Source organism: Oncorhynchus clarkii, chromosome 25 (genome assembly GCF_045791955.1).
Source record: "Oncorhynchus clarkii lewisi isolate Uvic-CL-2024 chromosome 25, UVic_Ocla_1.0, whole genome shotgun sequence".
NCBI lineage: Eukaryota > Metazoa > Chordata > Actinopteri > Salmoniformes > Salmonidae > Oncorhynchus > Oncorhynchus clarkii.
In genome coordinates this window covers 31,283,990-31,300,955 of record NC_092171.1, presented here as the reverse complement: position 1 = coordinate 31,300,955, position 16,966 = coordinate 31,283,990, and the positions used below count along the sequence as shown (strand labels likewise).

General features: G+C 43.7%; 1 protein-coding gene across 2 annotated transcripts in view; it reads right to left on the bottom strand.

Moving 5' to 3' along the window:
• Window positions 1-16,966, bottom strand: part of LOC139384100 (coiled-coil domain-containing protein 85C-A-like) — an 82,840-nt gene that overhangs the window by 12,797 nt on the left and 53,077 nt on the right. Inside the window, exons 2-3 of one of the 2 annotated variants that reach the window (XM_071128746.1) lie at window positions 10,739-10,803; window positions 6,372-6,464 (exon numbers count right to left, since the gene is read on the bottom strand). In XM_071128746.1, the coding sequence (XP_070984847.1) occupies window positions 6,372-6,464; window positions 10,739-10,803 (158 nt within the window). The remainder of the gene's footprint in view (window positions 1-6,371; window positions 6,465-10,738; window positions 10,804-16,966) is intronic. The other variant, XM_071128747.1, reaches the window with a different exon arrangement.

The following is a 16,966-nucleotide window of genomic DNA, read 5'->3' as shown; positions in this document are numbered from 1 at the left end:
ACTAGAATGCTATTTGGCCCTGAACATAAAGTACACAGTTGCAGAATACCTGACCACTGTGACTGACCCAAACTTAAGGAACACTTTGACTATGTACAAACTCAGTGAGCATAGCCTTTCTATTGAGAAAGACCGCTGTAGGTAGACCTGGCTCGCAAGAGAAGACAGGCTATGTTCACAATGCCCACAAAATGAGGTGGAAACTGAGCTGTACTTACTAACCTCATGCCAAATGTATGACCATATTAGAGACACATATTTCCCTCAGATTTATTTTCCCTTTTGTACTTTAACTATTTTCACATCATTACAACATTGAATGTAGACATAATATGGCATTTGAAATGTCTTTATTATTTTGGAGTGTAATGTTTACTGTTCATTTTTTATTGTTTATTTCACTTTGGTTTATTATCTATTTTACTTGATTTGGCAATTTAAACATGTTTCCCATGCCAATAAACCCCCTTAAATTGAAATTGAATTGAGAGAGAGAGAGATATGATGCATTATTCAAAGCGTCACCTTCTGTGTTTGAAGTTGAAGTTCAAAGCCATGCTAATAAGGACAGGAGTCTAAAGTCGGTCTGTATTTAATTCCAAAACACACACACACTTTTTGCACACGCCACACTCTTATTCTTTTTTAGCTGAGTGGTTACCATGATGACTCCAAAGTTGTTTTATCAGGACCAATCAGAGTTCTGATTAGCTAAAGAAGAGTACTCTCCTCTCTCTTCTCTCCTCGCTCTGCTCTCTCTCCTCTCCTCTCTCTGTCTCTGCTCTCTCTCCTCCCTCTGTCTCTGCTCTCTCCTCTCCTCGCCTCTCCTCTCCTCTGTCTCTGCTCCCTCTCCTCTCCTTCAGTCTCTCTTCCTTACATCCTCACTTCTCTCCTCTCCTTTCACAGCCTCCTATGTTCTCTCCCTTCTCTTCCTTCCCCCTCTTCTCCTCTCCCTCTTGTCCTCTCTCTCCCCCTCTCTGCATTACTGCTGGAGGAAGAGGAGGAGTGTGTGTGTGTGTGTGTGTGTGGGGGGGGGGGGGGGGGGGGGTAGAGAGGAAAGGATGATGGAGGAAGAGGATAAGAAGGAAGAAGAGGGATTAAGAATGAGGACAATGACACCCCCAAGGTGAGAGCTGGAGAGGGGGATGAAAGAGAAGGAGAGAGCAGAGGGTGTCTTTGCCCTTCTGTAAGGAGGGACGCTAATTTAATTAGTGGTCTTTAAGGGACGACCTCTGGTTAAACATGGAAGCAACAGAGAGACAGGTGAAATCTCTGGGCTATAAAGGAGAGAGACAGAGAGGCAGACATATAGAGAGAGAAATAAAGAGAGAGAGATAGAAAGAGAGAGGGGGAAGACAGAGTTAATTTATTTCTCTTTTGTACTTTAACTATTTGCACATTGTTACAACACCCTATATAGACATAATATGACCTTTGAAATGTCTTAATTTGTTTGGAACTTTTGTGAGCGTAATGTTTACTGTTCATGTTTTATTGTTTATTTCACTTTGAGAGAGAGAGAGAAATACCATTTAATTGACTTGAGAGAGAAAGTAAAGCCTATTGAATTGAATTTAATTGAGAGAGAAAGAGAGTCTTCAGCTTCAGTCTCCAGCTGGGCTAGAGAATTTGTCACGCCCTGATCTGTTCCACCTGTATTTGTGCTTGTCTCCACCCCCTCCAGGTGTTGCCCATATTCTCTACTTATCCTCTGGGTATTGAAAAAACTTAAGCGCTATGGCTTTTCAACCTCTGCCATATCGTGGATTCGGAGCTATCTATCTAATAGAACTCAAAGGGTTTTCTTTAATAGAAGCGTCTCTAATGTCAAAAATGTCAAGTGTGGTCTTTTCTATTTTTACCAATGACCTACCACTGGCATTAAACAAAGCATGTATGCTGATGATTCAACCATATACGCATCAGCAACCACAGCTAATGAAGTCACTGAAACCCTTAACAAAGAGTTTCAGTCTGTATTGGAATGGGTGGCCAGTAATAAACTGGTCCTAAACATCTCTAAAACTAAGAGCATTGTATTTGGTACAAATCATTCCTTAAGTTCTAGACCTCAGCTGAATCTGGTAATGAATGGTGTGGCTGTTGAACAAGTTGAGGAGACTAAATTACTTGGCGTTACCTTAGATTGTAAACTGTCATGGTCAAAACATATAGATTCAATGGTTGCAAAGATGGGGAGAGGTCTAGCCGTAATAAAGAGATTTTTTTACACCACGCTCCAAAAAGTAAGTTCTGCAGGCTCTAGTTTTGTCTAATTTTGATTATTGTCCAGTCATGTGGCCCAGTGCTGCAAGGAAAGACCTAGTTAAGCTCCAGCTGGCCCAGAACAGAGCAGCACGTTTTGCTCTTAATTGTAATCAGAGGGCTGATTTAAATACTATGCATGCCAGTCTTTCTTGGCTAAGAGTTGAGGAGAGACTGACTGCATCACTTCTTTTTATAAGAAACATTGGGTTGAAAATCCCAAATAGTTTGCATAGTCAACTTACACACAGCTCTGACACACACACTTATCCCACCAGACATGCCACCAGGAGTCTTTTCACAGTCCCCAAATCCAGAACAAATTCAAGAAAACGTACAGTATTATATAGAGCCCTTATTGCATGGAACTTCCTTCCATCTCATATTGCTCAAATAAACAGCAAACCTGGTTTCAAAAAACAGATAAAACAACATCTTGCAGCACAACACCTCTCCCCTATTTGACCTAGATAGTTTGTGTATAGGCATTGATATGTAGGCTACGTGTGCCTTTTTTAAATGTATGTTGTTCTGTCCGTGAGCTGTTCTTGTTTATTGATGTTCTTTATTATGTCATTCTGTATTATGTTTCATGTGTTGTGTGGACCCCAGGAAGAGTAGCTGCTGCTTTTGCAACAGCTAATAGGGATCCTAATAAAATACCAAATGCCTGTGTTTTCTGTCTGTCTGTGCCAGTTCATCTTGTTTGTCAAGCTTACCAGCATTCGTCCTGTCAGCTCCAGTCTTTTCCCAGCCTCTTTTTTTCCTCATCCTCCTGGTTTTTGACCCTTGCCTGTCCTGACCCTGTACCCGTCCGCCTGACTACTCTGCCCATCTCTGAACCTGCCTGCCGTCCTGTACCTTTGCTCCACCTCTGGATTACTGAAGTCTGCCTGTCCCTGACCCTGAGCCTGCCTGCCGTCCTGTACCTTTGCTCCTACTCTGGATTATCGACCCCTGCCTGCCTTGACCTGTCGTTTGCCTGCCCCTGTGGTTACAATAAACATTGTTACTTCACACAGTCTGCACTTGGGTCTTACCTTGATTCATGATAGAATCAAAGCTAGATAAACAGAATGAGGGGTGGAAGTTAGGGTTAACATGATGTATTGCTGTTGTAAGGTCGACTTTATTACTCTGGGTTATTGGGTAAAGTCTGAGCTGTGTTTACATTAAAGACATGAGGTTATTGTCTCTTAACACTCAGGGTGGAATGTGGAAGAGGCAGAGCAGAGGCAGGGCTGGAGTAAAAGTGCATATACTGGAGACTGACATTCAATATTGCAAGATGGCGCCAACAGAGATGATCGCCTCGCTTCAAGTCCTTAGGAAACAATGCAGTAATTTGTTTTTTTTTGTTGTTACATTGGTAGCCCAGAAAATCTTAAGTGTATTACAAACAGCCGGGAAGAACTATTGGATATAAGAGCGACGTCAACTTACCAACATCACGACCAGGAATACAACTTTCCCGAAGTGAATCCTTTGTTCGGACCTCCATGCTGGACATTGGATCTAATCCCAGAGGCAGACCCAAAACAACGTTGTTGCCGCAGGAGAGGAAGGCGGAGGGGCCTCCTGGTCAGACTTAGAAGGTGAGCACACCATCCACCGCTTCTGAGCATATTACTCGTCAATGTCCAGTCTCTAGACAACAAGGTGGATGAAATTAGGGCACGAGTTGCCTTCCAGAGAGACATCCGAGATTGTAACATTCTCTGTTTCATGGAAACATGGCTCACTCGGGATATGTTGTCAGAGGTGGTACAGCCACTGGGTTTCTTCATGTGTCGCGCCAACAGAAACAAACATCTCTCTGGTAAGAAGAAGGGCGGGGGTGTATGCCTCATGATTAACGACTCATGGTGTAATCATAACAACATACAGGAACTCAAGTCCTTTTGTTCACCTGACCTAGAATTTCTTACAATCAAATGCCGACCGCATGATATAGCAAAATAATTATTTTAGATTATAGTATACCCCCCAAGCAGATACCTCGACGGCCCTGAAAGAACTTCACTGGACTCTATGTAAACTGGAAACCATATATCCTGAGGCTGCATTTATTGTAGCTGGGGATTTTAACAAATCTCATTTGAGAACAAGGCTACCTAAATTCTACCAGCACATTGATTGTGCTGGACCACTGCTACTCTAACTTCCGTGATGAATACAAGGCCCTCCCACACCCTCCCTTCGGCAAATCTGACCATGACTCCATCTTGTTGCTCCCCTCATATAGGCAGAAACTAAAACAGGAAGAGACCGTGTTTAGGTATATCCAACGCAGGTCTGACCAATCGGATTCCACACTTCAAGATTGCTTCGATCACGTGGACTGGGATATGTTCCAGGTAGCCTCAGACAATTACATCGACGTATAGCCTGACTCGGTGAGTGAGTTTATTAGGAAGGTCATTGGAGATGTTGTACCCACTGTGACTATTAAAACCTTCCCTAACCAGAAACAGAGGATTTACGGCAGCATTCGCACAAAACTGAAAGTGTGAACCACCGCATTTAATCATAGCAAGGTGACTGGAAACATGACCGAATAAAAACAGTGTAGTTATTCCCTCTGCAAGGCAATCAAATAAGCAAAGCGTCAGTACAGAGACAAAGTTGAGTCGTAATTCAACGGCACAAACACGAGACATATGTGGCAGGGTCTACAGAAAATCACGGATTACAAAAAGAAAACCAGCCCTGTCGCGGACATCAATGTCTTGCTCCCAGACAAATTAAACAACTTTTTTGCTCGCTTTGAGGACAATACAGTGCCACCGACACAGCACACTACCAAAGACTGTGTATTCTCTTCCATGGCCGACGTGAGTAAAATATTTAAACGTGTTAACCCTCGCAAGGTTGCCGGCCCAGACAGCATCCCTAGCTGAACATAGTGCCTCTTCAACCTCATGGGGCTGAAGAAATTTGTCTTGTCACCAAAAACCCTCACAAACATTTACAGATGCACAATTGAGAGCATCCTGTCGGGCTGTATCACTGCCTGGTAAGGCAACTGCACTGCCCTCAACCACAAGGCTCCCCAGAGGATAGTGCTGTCTGCACAACGCATCACCAGGGGCAAACTACCTGGACCAAGCAGCCGTCATACCGCTCAGAAAGGAGACGCATTCTGTCTCCTAGAGATGAACATACTTTGGTGCAAATCAATCCCAGTACAACAGCAAAGGACCTTGTGACCTTGCTGCAGGAGGGACCGGTGCACTTCACAAAATAGATGGCGTCATGAGGGAAGGAAAATGATGTGGATATATTGATGCAACATCTCAAGACATCAGCACGGCCATCACGCATCCATATATTTATATGTACATATTCTTATTTCATCCCCTTACATTGTGTGTACAAGGTAGTCATTGTGAATTTGTTAGATTACTTGTTAGATAATACTGCACTGTTGGAACTAGAAGCACAAGCATTTCGCTCATCTCGCATTAACATCTACTAACCATGTATATGTGACCAATAACATTTGATTTGATATTGGAAATTGGGATCGTACATTTTTAAATGTAGAGGAGCTGGAGAAGGTTTGAAAGTGTTTGAAAGTCCAGTTCAAAGCAAGTCTGTGAAGTGATACTGAAGTCAGCGAGGGAAACTCTTAAAGCACTTCAAAGGAGTTAAGGCCGCAATAAGAGGAAGAAAGTACTGATGTAGGGATAGAAATCTGTGGACTGGTTTCAACCTTGTGTGAGTCTTTGAGACTCAGGAAATGCTTTCCAAATGTCTGAGCTTCCAGAACTCTCTTTCTCTCTCCCTCTGAATGTGTCCCCCATGTGTGTGTTTTTTCCCTGTTGGCTTTGATCTTTCCTGACAGATCATGACCCCTGACCTTGACCCTTATCAGCCGGAGTGAGAACATAAAACAACAATGCTGCTGCCACAAAGACCTCTGCTTTGGTGACCACTGCTATGGTGACCGTTACCGCTGCGACCTGTAATTGTTGTTCAATTAAAATATACTGCAAATCGGCTCAAAACAGATACGGTTTTCTGGTAGCTAGGATTTATCCACAGAGCCAAACAGAGAGGTCAGGGCAGGGAGAGGGAGTGGTTTGGCGCCATACTGTACGTACATTCTGCAGTGGGTCTTGCTGGTACTGTGAGAGCTGAGACTCAGAGTGGTAGAAGCCCTTCCTCAGACTCTTCAGATCACCACTTTTAGACTGCTGAGAGAGAGGGGGGGAGAGAGAGCAGCAAGAGGAAGAGAGAGCGAGAGCGAGGGGGGAGAGAGAGCAGCAAGAGGAAGAGAGAGAACACATTTAGAGGAGTAGACAGTGCACACAGAAGTCCAAGAGGAGAAAATGTGCTGCAATATCTGTACAAGAGAGAGGAGCTCAGCACAGAAGTTGAGATGTTTGATGCTGAGGATTGTCAATAGGCCCTCGCCAATTTTTTGAAATATATGTTGTTCAGGGAGGGTCTCTGTCGCTCTCTGTTCTCATTGGTGTTATGGGTTAGGTTCAGTGGGATTACAGTACTATCTCCATAGACGGGTTGGTTGTTTAGCAACAAATCTCCGTAGTGCAGACTCTTACGACAGCAGTATGTGTATTATGTAATCACAGAGCTGTATGTATGGAGAAATGTCTACATCAATAGGACACTCATATCTGTGACCCAAATTACACCCTATTCCCTATTGCCTTTAGAGTCCAACACCTCGGACCAGATCACTTTTGAAACTCAGCCATTCAGGGAATTACAAAAACAGAGTTTTCATCCCAAAAGTCTGTTTAAATGGATAAATCATTTTACAGTGCACCAGGGGTACTTGCTTCTGTGATTCTTAAAATACAGAGCCTGAAACTATAACTTTGTTTTTCATTGTTTGCTGGCTCAGCTCTCAGTCTTATTGACCACCCAATATTGCTAACTAGTGATGCACCGATATGACATTTTTGCCCGATACCGATATCTGATATTTTCCTTGCCAAAAAAACAGATACCGATAACCGATATTTAACATTTTTGCAGCCTTTTAAGCATTCTAGTACAGTTAAATAGTTAACACACACACACATGGACGCAGTGGACTTAGGCACTGCATCTCAGTGCAAGAGGCGTCACTACAGTCCCTGGTTCGAATCCAGGCTGTATCACATCCGGGCATGATTGGGAGTCCCATAGGGCGGCGCACAATTGGCCCAGCGTCGTCCGGGTCTTCACTGTAAATAAGAATTTGTTCTTAACTGACTTGCCTAGTTAAATAAAGGTTACACACACCACACTGACCAAATAGTTATTTTGTTGCATTTACGTATGTCCCCATTACCAGTCAAATATAATCAAAACCTATTTCTTTATCTTACTTGCTGTGCTGTTTCGTTGTTCATTTGTTTAGTCGTTTCTTTCTCAACCAGGATTTCTATGGAACACGGTTGGGTCTTTGTGTCAAAAAAGATAACAGTATTTGACGTGTCAAAAAATCTTGTTGACCAATCAGGTCCTGAATATGACTGCACGTCACATAATAATTTAACGTGTTCATACATTTTTTAGGTAATTATTACACATTGATTACACTATCACTCGTATTTCATATGTCACAATGATTCATCGATACGTATGCTATGATGCTGGTAAAGTTGTCTCGCGCACCTACAGTGCTGGTCATAAAAAAAAGCTAGCTAGCTCATGGATACAAACAATGTTCTTCCCCCAAAACATAGCAAAACGACAATCTAGGTGTCATCATCTAAAATAACCCTAATTTATAAGACAGTTCTTATTTGATTAATGGTGGTCGGACCCATCTATGTGAAGCTAGCCACAAGAAGGACTAGCAACAAGAGTGGACTTTGCGGTTAGCCTTCAAAATAATAGTATGACATTCTACTATTTGTATTCATTTGCATCACTGTCAATGACATACTTTTACTTTGAAGGCAAACCGCAAATTCCACGACTGTGCCTAATCCTTATTGTGGCTAGCTTCACAACACATAACCCGGTCCGGTCGAGCCTCACTAGCCAGATGAAGCTAGCTGGCTGCTTATAAAGTTAGCTTTGGGCAACAGGGTTAAGTAGCTGGCTAGCTATTTATTTTCATGAACTGAAGTTCAATTTCAATAGGAGAACAATAAGTGGCAACCTAGCTAATACTTACTCACAAGAACTCCTAAATCATTGCTAAGAATAATGAAAATGACTGCAGTTTCCACTGGTAATTGTTTTCAGGCTGTTTGTATTGGTGCTAGCTATGTACCCCAGAAGTTGCGGTTGAAGAAATTATGCTTTATTACCAATGCGGTATTGTAAACACATCGTTCGTGGCCTGTGTCGCTTGTTTGCAGACTTTTTTTGTACAGCTTTGACAGTGCTACTGTCTCTTTATTGACACGCAAAGACCCAAATGGCGTTCCATAGTATGTATGTCATGAAGTTAATAGCAGTGACGCCATAACTGTGTAACTCCGGTAGGGTAACGTCTGAAAATTAGCTCACTTGGTAGTGTGTACCGGTGCTCAACCAGCCGGCGAAAGCCAACATCACCCACGACAGAGAACGGTTGATTGTCAATGGCAATGAATTCCATTATCTTGGCTTTAATGGATTTCACCTTTGAGTTGACATGCTGAAATTTTCTTACTCTTTCAAATGATTGCTCGACTTGTTGACTGCTCGATCCACACAGCAGACATTGTGGGCTAGGTTAGGAATGCTGTGTTGCATGTGTAGCACAACATTTTATGTGGCGTCATTACGTCCTGTACCTACGTTATATAGGTATGTACCTACGTTATCTAGGTATGTACCTACGTTATATAGGTATGGACGGTAGCATTGACAACAGTTTTTAACATCACCGTTAAACTAGACATCGGGCCGATACCGATGTTGGCATTTTTAGCTAATATCGTCCGATTATGATATGTTAATATAACTTGTTTTTTCTAAATGTACTGTAGCTAAGTTAGCCACATTATGAATACAACTCTCATTTGCTGTTGACATCAGGATACGATTTGAGAGCATTAATTAACTCCAAAAGTGGTTAGTAACTTTGGCTGCATACCGACAGTGCATTCAGAGCCATCCAGTGGCTAGCCACATTACAACCAAAGACAGTACAGTATGAAGATAGGCAGAAACTGCTTCTCCAATAGAAATCCTTGTAGGCGATGTCATGGCGATATTGGCTAGCTAAGCTCATGCGTAGAAACACGGTTCTAACAGTCGTCTCTCGTCGAACTGCACATGTTCAGGCCATCAAATCAAAGGCACTTCTTCGATATAAAGTTTAAATGAAAATGTGTCAGTTTGTCACGTTCATGAGGTTGGAGTAATAACAAGTTCAACTACTTAAGACATTGGCTCAAATCGAGGTTGTGCCATTAAATTTCAAGAAAATTAACAACTAAGGAAGAATTTTTCACTTCTCTCATTGACTTCTCAAACCCCAAACCCCGGCCTGGTCGGTTTCGCAGACGTTTCCGGAAGTCTTGTGATATTGCACCTCTGGGTTTAGAAAGTCTGTGCTACAACCTTCATTTTCACCAGGTTCCCATGAAGCATATGTAATGACAGTCCACCACCACATACCAGAGAGTCTCCTGATTAGCAAGGGGTAGTCTGTGTTTCATTTCATTGTGTATTAAAAACACAGTTTGAGATCATTGTGAGGGGATTTCACCAGTGGTCCGAAGAGGGAATTGTTTGCCACAGTAACCAAGAGGGTGGCATTTGGGACACATACCTATTCTATTCACCTCTAGCTGATGTCATAATGATGCTCCCTCTGGTCATTACAATGTTACTAAAACTCTTTACTACTCTTGAGTGCACTCTCTTCCCTGTAGTATCCATCTCTCTCGGGTATGTACTTTAGTGTGTATGTGTGTGCATTCATGTGTGAGTAAACCTGTGCGTATGTTTTCTAAGATCTCCTAGTAGAGAGTAGAGATAGTACAAATGTGTGCCTGTGTTCTGGTTGTTGCTCCTCATGGATTCCTTTCATGTGAAATCAGACCCCAGACAGAATGGCAATGAGAAGCAATGAAACATTCATCCCATGAGTGAGTTCTCCTGCTCTCCCATCATTTATCCCAATCCATTATGGAAGTTCACTTTCACTGTGGAGCTGAATTATTCACTTAACCATGTCATCCCAGCAGGTAGAAACAAGCTCTCTCTCTCCCTCTCTCCCTTCCTCCCTCTCGCTACATCTCCTCTGTGTAGCCGATTACTTGGCAATATTTAGCTTTCTCTAGTAGCTCCCACTACATCTCTCTCATTCTCTGTTTATACTTTGAAAATGACACTACTGCCTTCTCTGCCTCTCCCACGAGAGAGTTTAGGTTTGAAAAAGTGAGAATGGAAAACATGGAGAGAGTTTAGGTTTGAGAAAGTGAGAATGGGAGACATTAAGAGAGGGTGGAAATTGAAAAACAGAGCGGTGATAGTTTTCACCATGGTAACATACAGTAGCTGAGAGTTTTACCTGTGATAGAAGCTGCTTGTTGTCATCCTCCAGGACCTTGGTCTCCATTTGCCTGATGTAGTTACCTGGAAGAATAAAGAGGCAGAGAGAATATCAATGAAAAGAATGTCAGTCAGTCCCACTGATCCAAGGCCCGTCTCATATCAATGACAGTGTCTGTCTCCCAAATGGCACCTTATCCCCTTTAAAGTGCACTACATTTACTAGGGCTTTGGTCAAAAGTAGTACACTATATATAGAACAGGATTCCATTTGGGACGCAGCCTCTGTTAAATCCAGGTGTCCATTCCGGCTCTGAAACAATGGAGTTCAATAGACCAAGACCCATGTGTGCCCACAGATTCCCTCCAGTCTCTGTTAATACCAATTAGGTTGTGTTTGATGTATTCTGAGTTGGGCTCTGGGTCCCTCTGTGTGACGCTCAGCAGTCCTCTCAGCCTTAATCCCCCACCAGTTCTATTGTTGACTCTCCCATGGGGATTATGTTGTGTTAGCGCTCCACTAAGACCAACATTGCTGTCTTTTTTTCTCCTGTAAACTGCTGATACCCAACACTCAATACCGGATTTCACAACTATTTCCTTTAGAGAGATCTATATCCAATACATCAACCAAAGCACTGGAATTCTGGAATTCTTCAGTGGCACGAAAACGTCTTGGTTTTCATGATTTAAATGGACTGTATCAGCAATGGCAGTGATTATTAGGCCCTACACACACACACACGCCTCCTATCTGTTCTCTCTATCTCTGTTCTATCTAGCTCTGTTCTCTTTCTGTTCTATCGCTATCTCTTTCTCTCTATCTCTCTCTCTGCATTAGAATGCTATATCCTCTCTCAGTAGTTACCTTAATTTCAGGGGAGGCCCTGTAGAGGTGTGTGTGTGTGATGACCTTAGTGATGACTGAAACTTAGTAAGAGGGGATCTCACTGCCATACAAAGGAACACACCTGTTCCTCCATAACTCCCTCTGAAGGAATGAGAGAGAGAAAGAAAGAGATGGGGACTAGACAGTGGAACCAATCCCAAGGAGACTAATGGTCTAGCTGGTAGACATAAAGATGTGAAGGCCGTGACACATGCCAGAGTTCATCTCATGTACCATATAACCTCTGACCTTATGACTAGTAAATCACAAAAACCCAGTTACATTGTCGCTGGACAAGGGTCGAGTCACAAATGGCACCACATTCCCTATATAGTGCATTGATTTGAACAGAGCCCTATGGGTCCCGGTCAACATTAGTGCACTAGAAAGGCTGCAGGTATCCTAGCGGTTAAGAGCGTTGGGCCAGTAAAGGCTTGTTCACATTGGCAGTCTGAAGTGACTCAAATAAAAAAAATGCATATCCTATTAGAATCTGTTATCTTTCATTGTCTAAACAGCCAAAACGCACCACCAATCAGCCTACACCACTGTGCACACAGTGGCATTCATGGCCATTAGACTGGCTGTTTGTCACTGACTGTCTCTGTCTCAGCTGTGAGAATGAGAGGCACAGACAGACAAATACAGTAGAGTTGAACTTGATTCATCCCCCATACGGTGAAGAGAGAGCAAGAGAGGGAGAGAGAGAGGGAGAGAGAAGCAGAGAGAGAGAGTCAGAGAGAGAGAGGCAGAGAAAGAGGCAGAGAGAGAGAGGCAGAGAGAGAGAGAGGCAGAGAGAGAGAGAGGCAGAGAGAGAGAGAGAGAGGCAGAGAGAGAGAGAGAGGGAGAGAGAGAGAGAGAGAGAGAGAGAGAGAGAGAGAGAGAGAGAGAGAGAGAGAGAGAGAGAGAGAGAGAGGAAAGGCTCCTGTAAGCCTCTTTGCCCTTTTGTGACCCTCTAATCTAACTACAGTAGAACTGCTCTGGTCAGCTGACCTATCCTGTCCTGTACACTGCAGCTAACTCCAAAGCCAGGCAGACAGGCCGGCTAGCAGGGGTAACAAGGGGTTATAAACCCTACAGATAGACCTCGGGCCAGTGGGTAACCAGGGGTTAAACCCTACAGATAGACCTCGGGCCAGTGGGTAATTAGGGGTTAAACCTTACAGATAGACCTCGGGCCAGTGGGTAACCAGGGGTTAAACCCTACAGATAGACCTCGGGCCAGTGGGTAATTAGGGGTTAAACCTTAAAGATAGACCTCGGGCCAGTGGGTAATTAGGGGTTAAACCCTACAGATAGACCTCGGGCCAGTGGGTAACCAGGGGTTAAACCCTACAGATAGACCTCGGGCCGGTTCCTATGTGTCCAAAACACTAAGGACTTAAAATGGTCCACAAACACACCAACACAATCGACAGCGCCTATTCCCCCTCAGGAGGTTGAAAAGGTTTGGCATGGGTCCTCAAATCCTCCAAAACTTCTACAGCTGCACCATTGAGAGCATCTTGACTGGCTGTATCACTGCTTGGTATGGCAACAGCACCACCCTCGATAGCATGGCGCTACAGAGGGTGGTGTGGACAGCCCAGTACATCACTGAGGCCGAGCTCCCTGCCATCCAGAACCGCTATGCTTGTCGTGATGTGTGTTTTGTCCTATATTTTTATTTCATGTATTTGTATTTTTAATCCCAGCCCCCATTCCCGCAGGAGGCCTGTTACCTTGTGGTAGGCCGTCATTATAAATAAGAATTTGTTCTTAACTGACTTCCCCATTTAAATAAAGGTGAAATAAAATAAATAAAAAGCATAAAGTCTAACACCAACACTGACACTCCAACACACACACACACACACACACACACACACACACACACACACACACACACACACACACACACACACACTCACTTAATTTGCTCTGACACACACACACATAACATGCACACACATTTACATACAATCATCATATGCGCTGCTACTACTCTGTTTATCATATCTTGATGCCTAGTCACCTTACCTCTGTACATATCTACCTCTATCCCTCCAGTATCCCTGTACATATCTACCTCTATCCCTCCAGTATCCCTGTACATATCTACCTCTATCCCTCCAGTATCCCTGTACATATCTACCTCTATCCCTCCAGTATCCCTGTACATATCTACCTCTATCCCTCCAGTATCCCTGTACATATCTACCTCTATCCCTCCAGTATCTCTGTACATATCTACCTCTATCCCTCCAGTATCCCTGTACATATCTACCTCTATCCCTCCAGTATCCCTGTACATATCTACCTCTATCCCTCCAGTATCCCTGTACATATATACCTCTATCCCTCCAGTATCCCTGTACATATCTACCTCTATCCCTCCAGTATCCCTGTACATATCTACCTCTATCCCTCCAGTATCCCTGTACATATCTACCTCTATCCCTCCAGTATCCCTGTACATATCTACCTCTATCCCTCCAGTATCCCTGTACATATCTACCTCTATCCCTCCAGTATTCCTGTACATATCTACCTCTATCCCTCCAGTATTCCTGTACATATCTACCTCTATCCCTCCAGTATCCCTGCACATATCTACCTCTATCCCTCCAGTATCCCTGTACATATCTACCTCTATCCCTCCAGTATTCCTGCACATATCTACCTCTATCCCTCCAGTATCCCTGTACATATCTACCTCTATCCCTCCAGTATTCCTGCACATATCTACCTCTATCCCTCCAGTATTCCTGTACATATCTACCTCTATCCCTCCAGTATCCCTGTACATATCTACCTCTATCCCTCCAGTATCCCTGTACATATCTACCTCTATCCCTCCAGTATTCCTGCACATATCTACCTCTATCCCTCCAGTATTCCTGTACATATCTACCTCTATCCCTCCAGTATCCCAGTACATATCTACCTCTATCCCTCCAGTATCCCTGTACATATCTACCTCTATCCCTCCAGTATCCCAGTACATATCTACCTCCAGCCCTCCAGTATCCCTGTACATATCTACCTCTATCCCTCCAGTATCCCAGTACATATCTACCTCTATCCCTCCAGTATCCCTGTACATATCTACCTCTATCCCTCCAGTATCCCTGTACATATCTACCTCTATCCCTCCAGTATCCCAGTACATATCTACCTCTATCCCTCCAGTATCCCTGTACATATCTACCTCTATCCCTCCAGTATCCCAGTACATATCTACCTCTATCCCTCCAGTATCCCTGTACATATCTACCTCTATCCCTCCAGTATCCCAGTACATATCTACCTCTATCCCTCCAGTATCCCTGTACATATCTACCTCTATCCCTCCAGTATCCCTGTACATATCTACCTCTATCCCTCCAGTATCCCTGTACATATCTACCTCTATCCCTCCAGTATCTCTGTACATATCTACCTCTAACCCTCCAGTATCCCTGTACATATCTACCTCCAGCCCTCCAGTATCCCTGTACATATCTACCTCTATCCCTCCAGTATCCCTGTACATATCTACCTCTATCCCTCCAGTATCCCTGTACATATCTACCTCTATCCCTCCAGTATCCCTGTACATATATACCTCTATCCCTCCAGTATCCCTGTACATATCTACCTCTATCCCTCCAGTAACCCTGTACATATATACCTCTATCCCTCCAGTATCCCTGTACATATCAACCTCTATCCCTCCAGTATCCCTGTACATATCTACCTCTATCCCTCCAGTATCGCTGTACATATCTACCTCTATCCCTGCAGTATCCCTGTACATATCTACCTCTATCCCCCCAGTATTCCTGTACATATCTACCTCTATCCCTCCAGTTTCCCTGTACATATCTACCTCTATCCCTCCAGTATCCCTGTACATATCTACCTCTATCCCTCCAGTATTCCTGTACATATCTACCTCTATCCCTCCAGTATTCCTGTACATATCTACCTCTATCCCTCCAGTATCCCTGCACATATCTACCTCTATCCCTCCAGTATTCCTGCACATATCTACCTCTATCCCTCCAGTATTCCTGTACATATCTACCTCTATCCCTCCAGTAACCCTGTACATATATACCTCTATCCCTCCAGTATCCCTGTACATATCTACCTCTATCCCTCCAGTATCCCTGTACATATCTACCTCTATCCCTCCAGTATCCCTGTACATATCTACCTCTATCCCTCCAGTATCCCTGTACATATCTACCTCTATCCCTCCAGTATTCCTGTACATATCTACCTCTATCCCTCCAGTTTCCCTGTACATATCTACCTCTATCCCTCCAGTATCCCTGTACATATCTACCTCTATCCCTCCAGTATTCCTGTACATATCTACCTCTATCCCTCCAGTATTCCTGTACATATCTACCTCTATCCCTCCAGTATCCCTGCACATATCTACCTCTATCCCTCCAGTATCCCTGTACATATCTACCTCTATCCCTCCAGTATTCCTGCACATATCTACCTCTATCCCTCCAGTATCCCTGTACATATCTACCTCTATCCCTCCAGTATTCCTGCACATATCTACCTCTATCCCTCCAGTATTCCTGCTACATCCCTCCAGTATCTACCTCTATCCCTCCAGTATTCCTGTACATATCTACCTCTATCCCTCCAGTATATCCCTGTACATATCTACCTCTATCCCTCCAGTATCCCTGTACATATCTACCTCTATCCCTCCAGTATTCCTGCACATATCTACCTCTATCCCTCCAGTATTCCTGTACATATCTACCTCTATCCCTCCAGTATCCCAGTACATATCTACCTCTATCCCTCCAGTATCCCTGTACATATCTACCTCTATCCCTCCAGTATCCCAGTACATATCTACCTCTATCCCTCCAGTATCCCTGTACATATCTACCTCTATCCCTCCCGTATCCCAGTACATATCTACCTCTATCCCTCCAGTATCCCTGTACATATCTACCTCTATCCCTCCAGTATCCCTGTACATATCTACCTCTATCCCTCCAGTATCCCAGTACATATCTACCTCTATCCCTCCAGTATTCCTGTACATATCTACCTCTATCCCTCCAGTATCCCTGTACATATCTACCTCTATCCCTCCAGTATCCCTGTACATATCTACCTCTATCCCTCCAGTATCCCTGTACATATCTACCTCTATCCCTCCAGTATCCCTGTACATATCTACCTCTATCCCTCCAGTATCCCAGTACATATCTACCTCTATCCCTCCAGTATCCCTGTACATATCTACCTCTATCCCTCCAGTATCTCTGTACATATCTACCTCTATCCCTCCAGTATCCCTGTACATATCTACCTCTATCCCTCCAGTATCCCTGTACATATCTACCTCTATCCCTC